Source organism: Pleurodeles waltl, chromosome 8, assembly GCF_031143425.1.
Source record: "Pleurodeles waltl isolate 20211129_DDA chromosome 8, aPleWal1.hap1.20221129, whole genome shotgun sequence".
In the NCBI taxonomy this organism is placed as follows: domain Eukaryota; kingdom Metazoa; phylum Chordata; class Amphibia; order Caudata; family Salamandridae; genus Pleurodeles; species Pleurodeles waltl.
Window position 1 is genome coordinate 744,615,668 of NC_090447.1, and position 13,954 is coordinate 744,629,621.

Consider the following 13,954-nt stretch of genomic DNA (forward strand, 5'->3'; position numbering starts at 1 on the left):
TAATAAGATTTTCTTTCTCGTAAGTGTTTTGGTCCTTACTCGGAACATAAATATACTGCAGATTTATATGAATATTTAACGTGAAATAAAATATAATGCAGTACATCAAATTTAAATAATGAAAAATTAATCTATCACATTTGTATTCACTATAAGGTTGAATAGCTCACACCACAGTTAATGGACTGTTAACATCACAAGGTTATAAAGTGTCTAAACAGGTCTCAAAATGACGTGTACACATTCTGTAAACCTATATAATAGACTGCAATTTGCTCTGAAATCAAGGAAAGAGGAATCTAAGAAGAATTCTGAAACTTCAAAGCTCCATATATGGACATCAATTCAGTGATACTAATTTGTAAGGCTAATAAAAAGTAAACAAAAAAGGCAGAAAATGAATATCTTTAGTAATCTGTTGAAACCTTTGGTTTTATAGCTCCTCTTTCTACTCTCAAAAGAAATTATACAACATTTTATTATCATATTGTTTGTGAGAAAAGTCCCACTTTGCATAGGTGAGTAATTAAATAGAAACTGTAATCAGACTGAAAAACAAAGCGTTATAACAAATGTCAATATTCTCAGTACAGCAGGTATATAAAAAAAAAAAATACAATGCATTATCTGGACAGCCACAGCTTTATGTCATCATATAAATAAATATAGCAATAAATAAATAATAACATGCCATGGGTTTAACAGCAAACATAAAAATATTAAGAACATGTATTATGCATATTATGGGAGGTACCAAACCTATGAGAATTTCACACATGGTTATTACCATATCTGGTTAACTAAGATCTGTAAACAATTCTCAAAATCACAACATTTTACCATTATATTACAGAACTGGGCCAGTTTGACAGGGATATTTCTCATATCATGAGAACATCATCTTTACGGAGGATGTCAATTGGATATCAAGTTCTGGAAGTCTGAGCTTTAAGGTCCTCTTACATCTAAGCAAAACTTTGATAAAGCTGTTTCAGGCTATTGCGGTACCGGTTAATTTACTTGGTGTTCTAATTGGATTGTTTAGGGCTATACAAATCTATGTAACATGCTGCAAATACTTCACATTTCACAGTGACTCTAATGTACAAGTATCCTCTTTGTCTCTTCTCTATGTAATGCGTCATCCTTCTTGACTTAGCCGTGTCTTGTGCTTGTCGCCTTAACCTATCCTCATTAATCTGTCCTTTGATAAGTCAGCAGAGATACTTCGACAAGTTTAAACTGGTGAGACCATCCTGGTACCCACAATCAGAAGCTTTCTCTGTCTTTCCTACTACATCCATGGAGTCAAATGCTTAATTCTTTCTAGATCCTCTTCCAGCTACTGTAATTTGTCTAACCTATTTCTATTTTTCTCCCAGTACAGGCCCTATTCTTGCTCTGATGCAGTGCACACAAGGTTCCGGTAGTCTTTAATTCCATCTACTGATGTCTCAGTGTGTCTAAAGAACAAGTTACTAACCTTCGGTCGAGACATATTCTAGTTGTAGATTCCTTACCTTACAATTTCCCCAGGTGTCAGTTTAGATCTGGAGATTTTTCTTGAGCAGTACCCCTGTGCGCCGTCAGGTGGCATTGGTCGACTCCACATCTGTTGTTGCCGTCATGTTCGCTGGATACAATGTTGTGGGTCAAATATAGGTGCCACTCTGGAATGCTGATGTCAGTTTCTTGTCACGGCTTTCCACACCAGAAGCGCGTGGTGCGTCAGAACAAGGGCCCTGAAAGGGAAGTCCCTGTTCCTAGAAATCAGTTCACAGAGCGGGGAAGATGGGTGGGTCGGTAAGGATTCTGCAACTAGAATATGTCTCTGCATGTTACCAAAGGTAAGTAACTTGTTCATCTGATAGAGACTTCTAGTTGCAGATTCCTCACCTTAGGATAGATACCCAAGCAATACCATCCCTGGAGGTCGGTCTGCGAAACAAGATCATACCAGGAAGCCCTGCAGGACCGAACAGGCAAAGTACCCATCCTTTCGGACCTGAATGCCCAGCAGTAGTGTTTGGTAAACCTGCGCAAGGACACCCACATTGCTGCCCGGCAGATGTCCCAGACTGGAATTCTGCATGCTAACACAGTGGTTGCAGCTGCTGCACTGGTGGAGTGAGCATGCAAACCCTCAGGGGGTTCATCTACCCGGGACTCTTTGGTATGATCAAGATAGAATGCCAATGCTCTTTTTGAATCCAGGCGGTGAAGCCTCTACTCTTCCTTAGAAGGATGTGGGGGCACGTAAAAGGTTGGCAAGGTGATGGATTGGCCTCTATGAAAGGGCGTGAGCATTTTAGGCAGAAAGGAATCCCCGTTACCAAGCGCCACCTTGTCAGGATGGATGAAGATGAAAGATGTTTTGAGGAAACAGCCTGCAGCTTACTCACTCTGCAGGCAGAAGTGATGGCTACAAGAAAGACTGTCTTCAGAGTAAGAAGTTGAAGTGAGAAGTTCTGAAGCGGCTCAAATGGGGCACACATCAGAAAAGTAAGAAGTAAGTTCAAATCCCATTGGGGCATTAAGAACAGAGAAGGAGGAAACAGATGAGTAAGACCGTTTAGAAATCTTTTAACAATGGGAGATTGAAACAAGGAGGGTTGGTCAGACAATCTGAAGGATTGCAAGATGAATGGCAGACAAATAACCCTTGGGGGTCAACAAACTTGTCTGTACACCATACCACAAATTTGTGCCTATGACAGAAATATACTATTTTAGTGGAGGGACTACTGGCTGCCAAGATAACATTACAGACTTCGGGTGGAAGGTCAAAAACTGTCAATGGCCGCCGCTCAATCTCCAAGCAAGAAGGCAGAGACTGGATAGGTTTGGGTGGAGACCTGTCCTCTGCTGCTGCGACAGAAGATCTTCCTAACAGGCAGTCTGAGTAGAGGATTGATGGCCATGCTCAAGAGCTTGGAACACCAGACAGTTTATGCCCAGTCCGCAACCACAAGAATGACTGGGTCCGGTCATTCCTGATCTTCTTGAGAACCTGGGGCAGAAGTGGTATTGGCGGAAAGGAAGACTGAGTTCCACTTGAGATGAAAAGTGACGCCCAACGAATGCTGCTTTGGAAACTCCAGCATGCAAAACAGCTGACATTGCGCTTCTCTGCGGAGGCGAACTGATCTAACCAAGGTTATCACCACTACTGAAAAAGATCTTGCCCCACCTCTGAATGGAGATGCCATTTGTGATCTGGCAGGCATTGACAGCAGAGTTTGTCGCTCTGAGATGCCGCCAGACATTGAACCACCAAGGATATGCCCTGATATTCCAGCCATGTACAGAGGCGTAGAGCCTCCTGAAAAAGGGTCCATGACCCCATTCTGTCCAGCTTCTTGCAGTATCACATGGCGGTTATATTGTCTGTGAACACCTGCACCACTTTCCCTTTGAGGGAGGGAGGAATGCTTTGAATTTTGAGTGATATGGAGCTCTCACTCTGCTGGAGACCAGACGCCTCTGATCTCTGTCTCCCCCACCTTGCCGCCCCATCCCAGGAGTGAGACATCTTGTGACACATCTGTGACTACTGTCAGATCTGGTTAGAGAAGGGAGAGGGATCTGCCTCTGACCCAATTGCAGTTCAAAAGCCACCACTGCAGATCGTGTGCAGTTCCCTCTGTGATCTGGTACATGTTGGAGCGATTCCCCTGATGCTGGAACTTCAAGTCCCACTGCAGAGCCCCCATGTGTCACCAGCAGGATGCAGGAGGCCATGAGCCCCAGCAGCCTCAGTGTCATTCTCACTGAAATGTAAAAGTATTTAGACCAGTTGCTATCTAACCATGCATCTCAAGCCATTTGGTCATTCCTGGTGCCATTGCTTCCTTGACGTTGCCCCCCACAATCAGTAGCCCTGGCTCCAGATAAAGCATTTAGGTCTGTACTCCTTAATGTCCTAGCGACAGGATAGGGGTCCCAAAGCTTCAACAATGCTATTAATTGCCCTGTGAGCTTCCCTGCAATCAATAAGCATCTTTCTCAAATGTCTCAGTAAATTACAATGAGTCTTAGAAGGAATAATAGCTTGCAAAGTATTGCTCTTATCCCTCCCCCCATAAAATCGCTGCATCTTCCACACTGTTAAAGAGGGCACAGTTCAACATTACAGCATGTATTTCAACTAACAGGGTTCCTTACAGCAGGACAAGGTCTGGTTTGTATCTCTTCAAAAAATGAAATATGGAGCAAAGTTTGGACCTGCTTTGCAGCCTGTTCACATTCCATGACAGACACTATCATTTTCGTCATCTTTTCATTTGTTGACGCAGACACTGAGTTCCAAACAAGTTTAGGTGTTCATCTCACTCACTATATATGTTCACTCAGCTGCTTAAACATAAGGCTTCTCCTTCAATTGTCCTCAACTCTTTTTTACTAAGTAGTATCTGTTGCCCATGTGAACAAATTTGCATCTCTTTTTCAACAAAACAATAACAACACCTCTAGGAACAGTCAGAATGTCTCATTTTCTCAACTATTCACAATCCTCTGTATAGAACCTGGTCTTCCCCTTTAAACTGTCCTCTGCAGTAAATTCACCTGAAGATACAGTCTTGCAGGGCAGCTTTTTTTGTACTCAAAATAGTCTGCCCTGTGTTCTTTATTATGATCTACACCATAGTCCTAACCCCCTACAAAGAGGTACTTTGGTTCTTATTGAGCTTCTGTACCTAAGGTAGGACTATTATAGTTCAAGTGAGGTGGCTACTTGGGAGAACAATATCTTTGTTCCTCTCCTAACAGACCAAGCTGTCCAGACCCTTCCGAATGCAAGCTACTTACCTCCATGTAAATCCATACCTAGTGTCTCAAAACAATGCATGTGGGGTCAAAAGAGCCAGGCCATGGTGTCTGTCAGATGCTTAAACCATAACAGATCCATCACCATCTGAATATAAGTCAGGAAATTGAGCGTCCATTTAACCTCGTCAAATAACTGACTCTACTTTTATATCACCCTTGACTAGTCGGCGAAGAGGGAGGTTACATCCCTGTTTCTGCAGTTTATAACTATTGCCACAGCTACACTCAGATGGACCCAGGGGAATGCTTGAGGCATGATCTATCCTTATTAGACTGGAGACCTGACTAACTTTTCATGGATGCCGACCACGAGTATATTGCATTGTTAAAACCATCCTTCCACAAGTTCCAATCCCACCTTTAGGATTTTAACTTTCTTACAGGATATGAAGTCAAATCTTTCAATGAATTCACTGCATCTTTCAGGTTGGGAAACTGCCTTCTGCCTCTTCCACCTCAGCAAGACCTTTTGAAGGTCACATCTGATAAGATTTACCTCTAATCCCACCTTCTCGAACTTCCATTCTAATGACATTTGGGACTCCAAAACTTCAGTCTGCACTTTTACCACGGTAACCATTCCACCCATCTCATGCCTGCTGCAGAAATCATTTCTGTTTCTGGCTGAGCTTTGAATGTTGGGATGGCCTGTTTGACTTGTAATACACTAGGTCTATGAAAGGACTTTCTGTACTGCTATTATTCAACGACTCATGCTCTGGTACTCTCCCATATGAACAGGGGCAACACCATTTTGTAGGGCTACAGAAATCCACAATCTCACCTCTTAAAGCCACACTACATACTACAGCATGGTCTAGTAGCTAATGAAAGGAAATCAAATCACAATACCCCCACACTAAAGCAACTCTACTAGCTACTACTAAAAGTACAAATCAGTTTCAAGATTGCCTGCAAAATACGCAGTAGTGCTTTCTCTGCTCACATGCTACCTGCCAGAAAAACTGCACACCACAGGAAAATAGAAACTAGTGAGAGGTAAATTAGAATTGACAATAGAGGCCAAAATAAAGGGGGGAAACAAAGAATAGGGGCAGATGCCTATGCCAAGCCCCAGTCTATGGAACCAGATGCCCAATCCATCAGAACAATTCTAAACCTCCTTAACTTTCAAAACAAATTGAAAACTCTAAAAATCACTTTTTCACTCTTTCTACTGAATTATTCTCCTCCCCTGTAACTAGCTCCTCCAGAATGCAGTTGACAGTGTAAGTTATAAAGATGTTCTACTGTAACTGAATTGTTATTTGTCAAGTGCTTTGCTGCCTCAGTTGCTATGGCTATGTTCTATCAATGCCATTAACAAATACATTCCAGTCTCCATTTAAAACTCTCAAATTCACACAAAATTGATGCTTGTGTGACTACCCCAGATGTCTTCTTTGGTATACATTTGAACCCTCTTCTCAGTTCTTCCAGATATGCTGGTTGGATTTTTTTGTGTTCTCTTTCGGGGAGCCTCTGTAGCACTTCAGTTCTCCCCCAAATGGCATTAATGCAGGTCTGGTATTTTTGTGCTTCTAACTTCCTTTACAGTAGTTTGAGGCAATGCTGCTTCTCTTCCCAAATGGGTCACAGGGTTCCTAGGAAGTGTTAAGGACACCTTAGAAAGTCTTCAGCGTGACTTCTTTCCCTCGGGCCCTACTATATGCTCCGACTTAATGTAGCTGTTCAGTAGCTTGAGGGAGAGGCTGAACTGCCACACAGTACCACTCAACAGGCCTTGTAGACATAGAACAGCCCGTGGCTTTGAGATAGGTGATAAGAAGGGAATCCAAGAAAAGACTCACGACTGGTAGTTGCTTATACAAATACTGCACTCTTTGCAACCAAGTCTCCTGCAGGACCTAAGAGAAGAATACCGGTGCTATATTCCCAATGAAATCTGCAGAGCTTCTCCAACGTTTCTCCTGTGCTTGAGGTGTCTCGTCTTTGATTCACTTCTTATGAGCTGTGGAGCAGACTGCAGGTCAATATGATCAGATCAATAAGGATGTTTAGAGGGATGAGGCAGGGAGCTCCAGCAACTGTCTGACTTCCTCATGTAGCCGTGAGCCAAGCCCACCAAAATCTAAATATTTTGTGCAATAGTTATCCAACACTATGGATGGCGTGGCAAAGATTTGTGGATCAAGGTGATAAAATTGAATGTTATGCTTCATACACATCTTTTCCATTGTTTACAGATCTCACCCCAAAGAGCATTTGAATCATTGTGTCCTAAACATATGTTACGAGTCACGGCCTCTGGCAATGATGAAACTAAAACATTTTTATGGTGAATAATTTTCAAAATACGATAAATTGCGAGTTTAAAAAATGTGAATGCGCTTAAAAAAAATCAGCACTTTAATTGTGTCTTTCCACATGATCGACATTTTTTTCAAACTATTTCACCGAGGTTATTTGCATTCCACACAAGGCTTTATGTCTTTATATCAAGAGTTCTGAACTTTAGAACTAGTATGCAAATAGAAGATATGGTTTTTCATGCTTTCAAGTAGGATCGCACACTTTGTTCTTCAATAGCTCTACGTAAAATATCATAATGCAATAATCAATTATTTACTAGAGTTGAGCTTCATCACTTTCAAAGTAATCCGACTCCACCAAGTAAAAGACGAAAACTACCTGTAACTATTAATTATCCTTGTATGATGCCTTTCTTGAACAGACACGTGTATGTCATAGGCTACTTCAAGACGTTAAAGTGTTGGAACAAATCGCAGGGTTTGCTTATAACTATTAAGTAAATGAATTTGCAAGTTGGAATTTCGGTATGAAACGTTGTACAAAAACATATTTTTGTGAACTGGTTCAAGGTAAACTGCGGTCAAGATTTAAATGACTGTGGATAGTATTTTTCCTACTTCTTGTTTATGTTGATGTTATTTTTATCCTGGCAAGGACGCAGGTGCAAAATAAGTAAAAGAGCAATTAAAACTGGTAATGCCTTCCAACATTCGATTAATAAAGACCCTTAGCACTGATACCACTCATCGCATCCAACACAGGTAACTGTCACTGTTTACTATATGCCCCTGCTTTACACTCTTGCTGAAATAAGAATGCAGACAAACATTAATAAAAAGCATAAGAAAGTGAAGTCTACTGATTAGCTCACTAACATCAGCATTCCGCACAGGATGGTAACAGTTGTTGGTGACCACTGATGTACATCAGTGCAGAAATTAATTTTTCATAGCTTGTATGTCATGAAATAATGAACTAATGCCTTTCTTAGAAGCATTATTTAACAATTATTTTCCTGTAAGTATTTCCTCCAATTCTGTTCCCTCAGAAATGAATAAGATGGGTAAGGTTAATGAAATCTGACTCCCACAACAGGAGATGTACAATGCACTGGCATTTAAACTTCAAAGCTTCTGATGCTTACACAAAAGTTCTTTTTTTTCCCTCTGATCTGCGTCATGGTCGTAAGTGTATATCTTTTCAAGGCGCAAACACATTCCTCGAGTTACAGTATGAAGGGAACCGTGTAAGTTATTCAGCTTGCCTTTCCATTGAATTGCACAAAAGTTTACAATGTACTTAAATGATAATTCAATCTTATGTAGTTGTTTCTTTATGGATAGAACTTGATAATAAAAGTGTATGGGAACGGGAGTGATCTCATGAAGTCATGGGTTGTACTTACCTTGACTTGTTCTCTCTTATAGACGTAAGCACAGAAAACTTGAAACCATTTTGATAGCCATGTTGCAAATGGCAGTTAAATGTATCTTGTGTTTAGGACATTCTTTGTTAAACTTGCTAAATCAACAGAAGCTGTCGTGTCCCAAGAAGACATCATCATCCTATTGGTTGAGAGTAGAAGCTATCTCCACAAGGCTAGCAGAATGTTGCTTTTTGAAAATGTTTATATGCATCTTCCTAAACTAGAGAACATGGAGAGCCTTTTCCTAGACTGCTTCAGAGTCCCTTTCACAGATTTTCTTGAGAGCACTTTGACTCACATACATTTTTACTAAAACCGTTTGCTGATATTTCTCAGATTAATTCCTCGAAAAACTTTCATGGGATAATTTAAATGTATGCAGTTCTGGCTACTGAAGTTCTTGGATTTCTCTTTTTGGAAATTTCTATTACAGCTCTTAAGCTTTCACCTCTCGAATGCTAGACTCTATGGGTTCTGCTGATATTCTACTTTAGTTTATTTAGCTTAGAATAGGGGTACTTTTTATTAAATGCACTTCATGATTTGTTCTGTACTTGCATTTGAAATTATTATGAGATGTTAATATAGGGCGTATCTACTAAAACAATTTGAGTAAAGAATTGAAACTATACCAACAATTTCACGACTGACTCTTATCAAACTGAATAATAATTAAAATCTTGATAACCTATTGAGTAAAATGCAGTTTTATCCCACTTCTCCTGGCCTCCAAGACCTCATAACTCTTGGGCCCAGAAGGGTGTGGGAAATTCATGTTTCTGGATAAATCAATCCTTTAACTCAGAGTTCCCTATAGTTTCTGCTCCGGTAAAGTACAGCACCATTATCATGAGCCATCAGCAATTAAAAAAAACTTAATTTGAAAGTAAGTGGTGATTTGACAATTTGATATTGCTAACCTTGGTGGAACAAGTTACAGAGGATAATATTATTATTTAATTGGAATTAAATAGTATCTTAGGCCCCAAGATGCCAATGTTGAACATCCTCATCCACTGTGTTACTTTATCGCCGTGTCACAAACGGGACTCCTAGAGAGGCTGCGTTGCAGCTCTGGCATGTGACAGGTGCATATAGTCTTTTCAGCTGGAACAGGACAGAAATAGGTGTCTTCGTAGGGCCCGAGCTCAATACCTTTTTTAGCATGTGGCATCACACAAAGATGTCTGATGCCAGTCGCTACATATAGTTGGGAACTTGGTATATGGATGGAAGATGCACTGCTATTTTCTTGCCATTACAGGGCTCAGTAAGTTTCAGCTTCATAACTTTGCATGCATGGCACTGTGCTGTCATCATGTGTTCACGGTTGGTATTACAGGCATGCAAGCCAGACACGTTGATATATATATATATATATATACACATTCTTGTTTTGGTTTGTCGGCGCTTAGCCCGGGCATGCTAGGGCTCTGGAATAGCACCGCTGTCTTAATATCCTGGCTCGCAGTGCGGCTGAAATCACTTTTATATCCTAAGATCCGTAACGATATGTAAAGAGACAAAATAATCGGGACATTTTGCTGTGAAATAGATTGTAGAATGACATTCTGGCAAATCAGCATCCTACATGTGCACTTACAGACTCACGGTGAAGCAAGACTGCTTCGGCTCCAGGCACATAGGATCGGTTTATCGATGCCATTGAGTGGCTCTTGTAATCCTTCAATGCGCACCCTTAGGGTAGCAGGAAGGAGGACCACTCTCTTGTGTATATGCCTTACGTACTGTTAATTAAAAAAAAACATGAACTAGTTCTACATTGCTCATGGAATTGCCTCTGGTCTATTCACTGTACTTTTAGAAAACAACTTTATTTTCCATTTGAAGCGTGCATATAGAAGCCTTCATTTTTCTCATTTGAAGAGTACATCTCAGCCCCCACAGTCTGATATCAGACCTCAGGTAGGAGTGGACTTTGGCGAGGAAGCATGTTTATTAATGTAGCTTTTTTATATGCCCTCCATGTATTATCCGTGTGTGTCCTTATGGCATTTCTGTTGCCTTCTTCCTGACATGTTTTCTTATTGGCTGACTTTTTCCGCTCCCATTCATTCGGAGGTGGAAGCACCCCCATGAACTGCATCAATCCTGAGGACATTCTTTACCCTGCAGCGTCCTTTCTTCATTCGCAGCTGGTCTAAGAAAGGTTTCCCTGCACATCTAGCGCAGCTACCTTCACTGTTTCAACCTGGGCTCCCTCCCGCCATCTGTCCGTGGTCCACTTCCCTCTATTTGCTCCGTCATTAGCCCCTTTCCAGCCCAATGGGGCAGAAGAAGCGCCTCAAGTGTTACACCTAACCACTTTCTACCTTCGCTCAAAACTGTTTCCTTCAACCCTTTTCCACCTCCTATCCGTGGCAAGCTCATTAAGATGCACACCCTATAACTGAGCCTTCCTACCTCTTTCCTGACTTAGTCCGACCCCCAAGTTATAAAAAAAAATCTCCTTTATTTTCCCTCACTGTGCCAGACCTCTTACCCTCTTCTTCCAAAAAGGCTCTATCTGGTGTTCGCTTCCGGTTTTCCACCATAATGCCTCCGTGTAAGCTTCTGTGCCTGACTGCAACCCTGTACCCGCTGTGAGGGTTACCACCACTGCCAGCCACCCACTGCGCTGCTCTCCTATCAGTCACTGTGTTCCAGCCACAATGTGTCTCTCACAAGCGTGGTCAGGGTATATGGGGGCATCAAATCCTGCTGGGAGAATGTATGTGGATTATATCGGAAGTACGGTATACATTTATGACACTCATGCAAGTACTGTGAGGTGTAGCTCTCACGTAAGCTATTAGGATTGGTGCAGATAGCAATAGCTTCTTGTGATCTGCAAAATGGATGTTCACTTTTAATCAAAAACTAGCTACAACTGACCAGTTTGGCCACAATTTGCATTTCACATGACCAGGACATCAGATACTTTGCCGAGAACCGTATAACAAAACTATCAATAACATAAAATAATCGATTTGAGTCGTTGCTAATAGAAAACCAGCATCTGAAATTCACAACAGCAAATCTATCACAAAGGCCCCCACTTCCAGGATAGTGAAATGACAGCTCTTTGGAATTACGGCACCAATGAATGGATCACATTCAGAAAACCAAATGCAATAATCTGTCAGTCCTAGACGTCTGGGTCATCATTACTTATTGACATGATGTAGACTTCCAGTCGTACAGCTTATCATTGTTCACTTCACTGAAATCCATAACACATCTAGCAATTTAATTAATTATAGTGCATAGCATTTCACTCTCCTGTAAGGCCGTGTTTATTTAAGTGTATATCAGCCACATAACTCGATTGCTTTACTTTCTGCATCAGTGCACTATGACATGACAAACTTAGGGTCGGCAGTATTTCACTTTGTTGATAGTAAAAGCAGTATATGGTACTTTAGTTGGGCAACAATAAATTGCAACTGACTTGATGATAACAGAATATTGAACAATGTTATGTTCTTTTATTGGATGTCCAAAGTACCTGGAAATAATATTTAGTTAAACAATACCACCTAAATATTTCCCCCCAACAGCTCTATTTCCGGCACGCATGCACCATAGTGTGCACCTTTCCGTACTGATGGTTCCCTTTCCTAAGTGAACATGCCCCTTCAGTTAGGCAATGCTCTTCTGCCGTGCACTCATTTTACAAATACTGACCGCTTATGCATATTCCTGATAAAGGGAGTTATAAAGGGAGCCAAGGTGGACTAATATCTTAGCAGTTGCTTTGCCATACAATAAAAGTTGCGATCTCCTATCAGAGTGAAATGTGTGCAAACAACGGCTCTTTCTTCACTGAATAGCGCAAGTGCCCCCCATGCCTGTACTGAACAATCTGGAAGTTAAGGAAATATGGAAAAATATACCTCTGAAACCAAAAGGAGTAGGGTCACTTTTTACTTCATGGCGCTTAACTTTTTTGTCAGGACTTGTAGGAGACGCAACTGCAGAAAGAGGGAGAAGTAAAAAACAGACAGAAGAGATATTCAAGAATGAGGATTAGATGAATGCATGCTGCAAATGTAATACCTTGGAGTTAATGCCGGAGAGAACCGCCTGGTTTTAAACAGAATCTGTTTCCTAAAAATACAAGTCCTCCATCTAGTTGCTATATCTCGAAGAGATTAAAATATTTAAATTTAATTCATTAACAAACCAAGTACATGGAAATACATTTCAATAAACCCCAAAGGATATATTAACCATGGTGCTGTCAAGCATGGTCAATTTATCTGCACAGTGCCCCACCTATTGTTAATTGTGTGTCCACCCACGTACTTTAGAACTATGATTTTCCACCTGTGAACTAATGTAACTTACTTTTGGACTGTGCACTTAGCCCTTAACGTTTACAGTCTTTTTCTACATTCATGTAATGTTGAGTGCCTTTTTTAGCTCGAACTCCTCAATATAAATTGTGAAATCCGAGGACTGATTAATGAAAACGATTTTGCAACGTGGAGTAGTCAAATTGAATTTTGGCCAAAGTACTGCAGGTCAGAAAATAGGGCTTGGACAAGAGAAGCAGCGGTGACCATGTTACTGCTCAACACAACTTATCAATGGAGGTCGATTCTCAGCAAAACAATTGATAACTCATACTATGTGCTATGCAATAGGAGACGTTTTACAGATGCCCAAGGACTGGATATGGAGTTGTTTCTGCTGAGATTTAAACATTATGGCCCTCATTACAACTTTGGCGGGCAGCAACCGCCACCCGCCAAGTTGTAACCGCCACGCGGCCGCCAATGCAGCCACACTCCCGTGGTGGCCATTTCGACATTCCCGCTGGACCGGCAGGGATGACGGCCGCAACATGGGAGCCAGCTCCAAATGGAGCCGGCGGTGTTGCGGAGGTGCGACGGGTGCAGTTGCACCCATCGTGCTTTTCACTGTCTGCTATGCAGACAGTGAAAAGCTTCATGGGGCCCCCAGGGGCTCCGCGACTCCCCTTTCCGCCAGACTTTTCATGGCGGTTCCCACCGCCATGAAAAAGCTGGCGGGAGGGGGACTCGTAATCCCTTCGGCAGCGCTGCAAGCAGCGCTGCCCTGGAGGATTGAATCTGCCGGTCGGGACCAACGTGGCAGAAAACCGCCGGTCCCGGCGGTGCGACCGCAGCGCTTCCGCCGCAGTCTTAGTGTGCGAGTTTGCACCGCCAGCCTGTTGGTGGTGCAACCTCCAGAACAGCCCTGGTGGTCTTTGACCGCTAGGGTTGTAATGAGGCCCTATGTCTAACAAAGATCATAGAAATTAGTACTTAAATAACTCCACCATCCTCTCTGACTCTCTTGTAAATTGCTGCAAACACCTTGTCAATTAACGAATTAAGGTGAATAAGCCTAAATAATTTATTTAAAAACCATATTACTCAAATATGTTTGATTCAAAAA

At 41.7% G+C, this 13,954-nt stretch overlaps 1 protein-coding gene across 30 annotated transcripts in view; it reads right to left on the reverse strand.

Annotated features, from left to right (window-relative positions):
• The window catches only part of MCF2L (MCF.2 cell line derived transforming sequence like), an 828,274-nt gene that overhangs the window by 44,908 nt on the left and 769,412 nt on the right, over window positions 1-13,954 (reverse strand). For 24 of the 30 annotated variants that reach the window (XM_069204968.1, XM_069204981.1, XM_069204978.1 and 21 more), the window contains one exon: window positions 12,427-12,504. The exons of the other annotated variants lie outside the window; for them this stretch is intronic. In XM_069204968.1, the coding sequence (XP_069061069.1) occupies window positions 12,427-12,504 (78 nt within the window). The remainder of the gene's footprint in view (window positions 1-12,426; window positions 12,505-13,954) is intronic. 30 annotated transcript variants of the gene reach the window in all.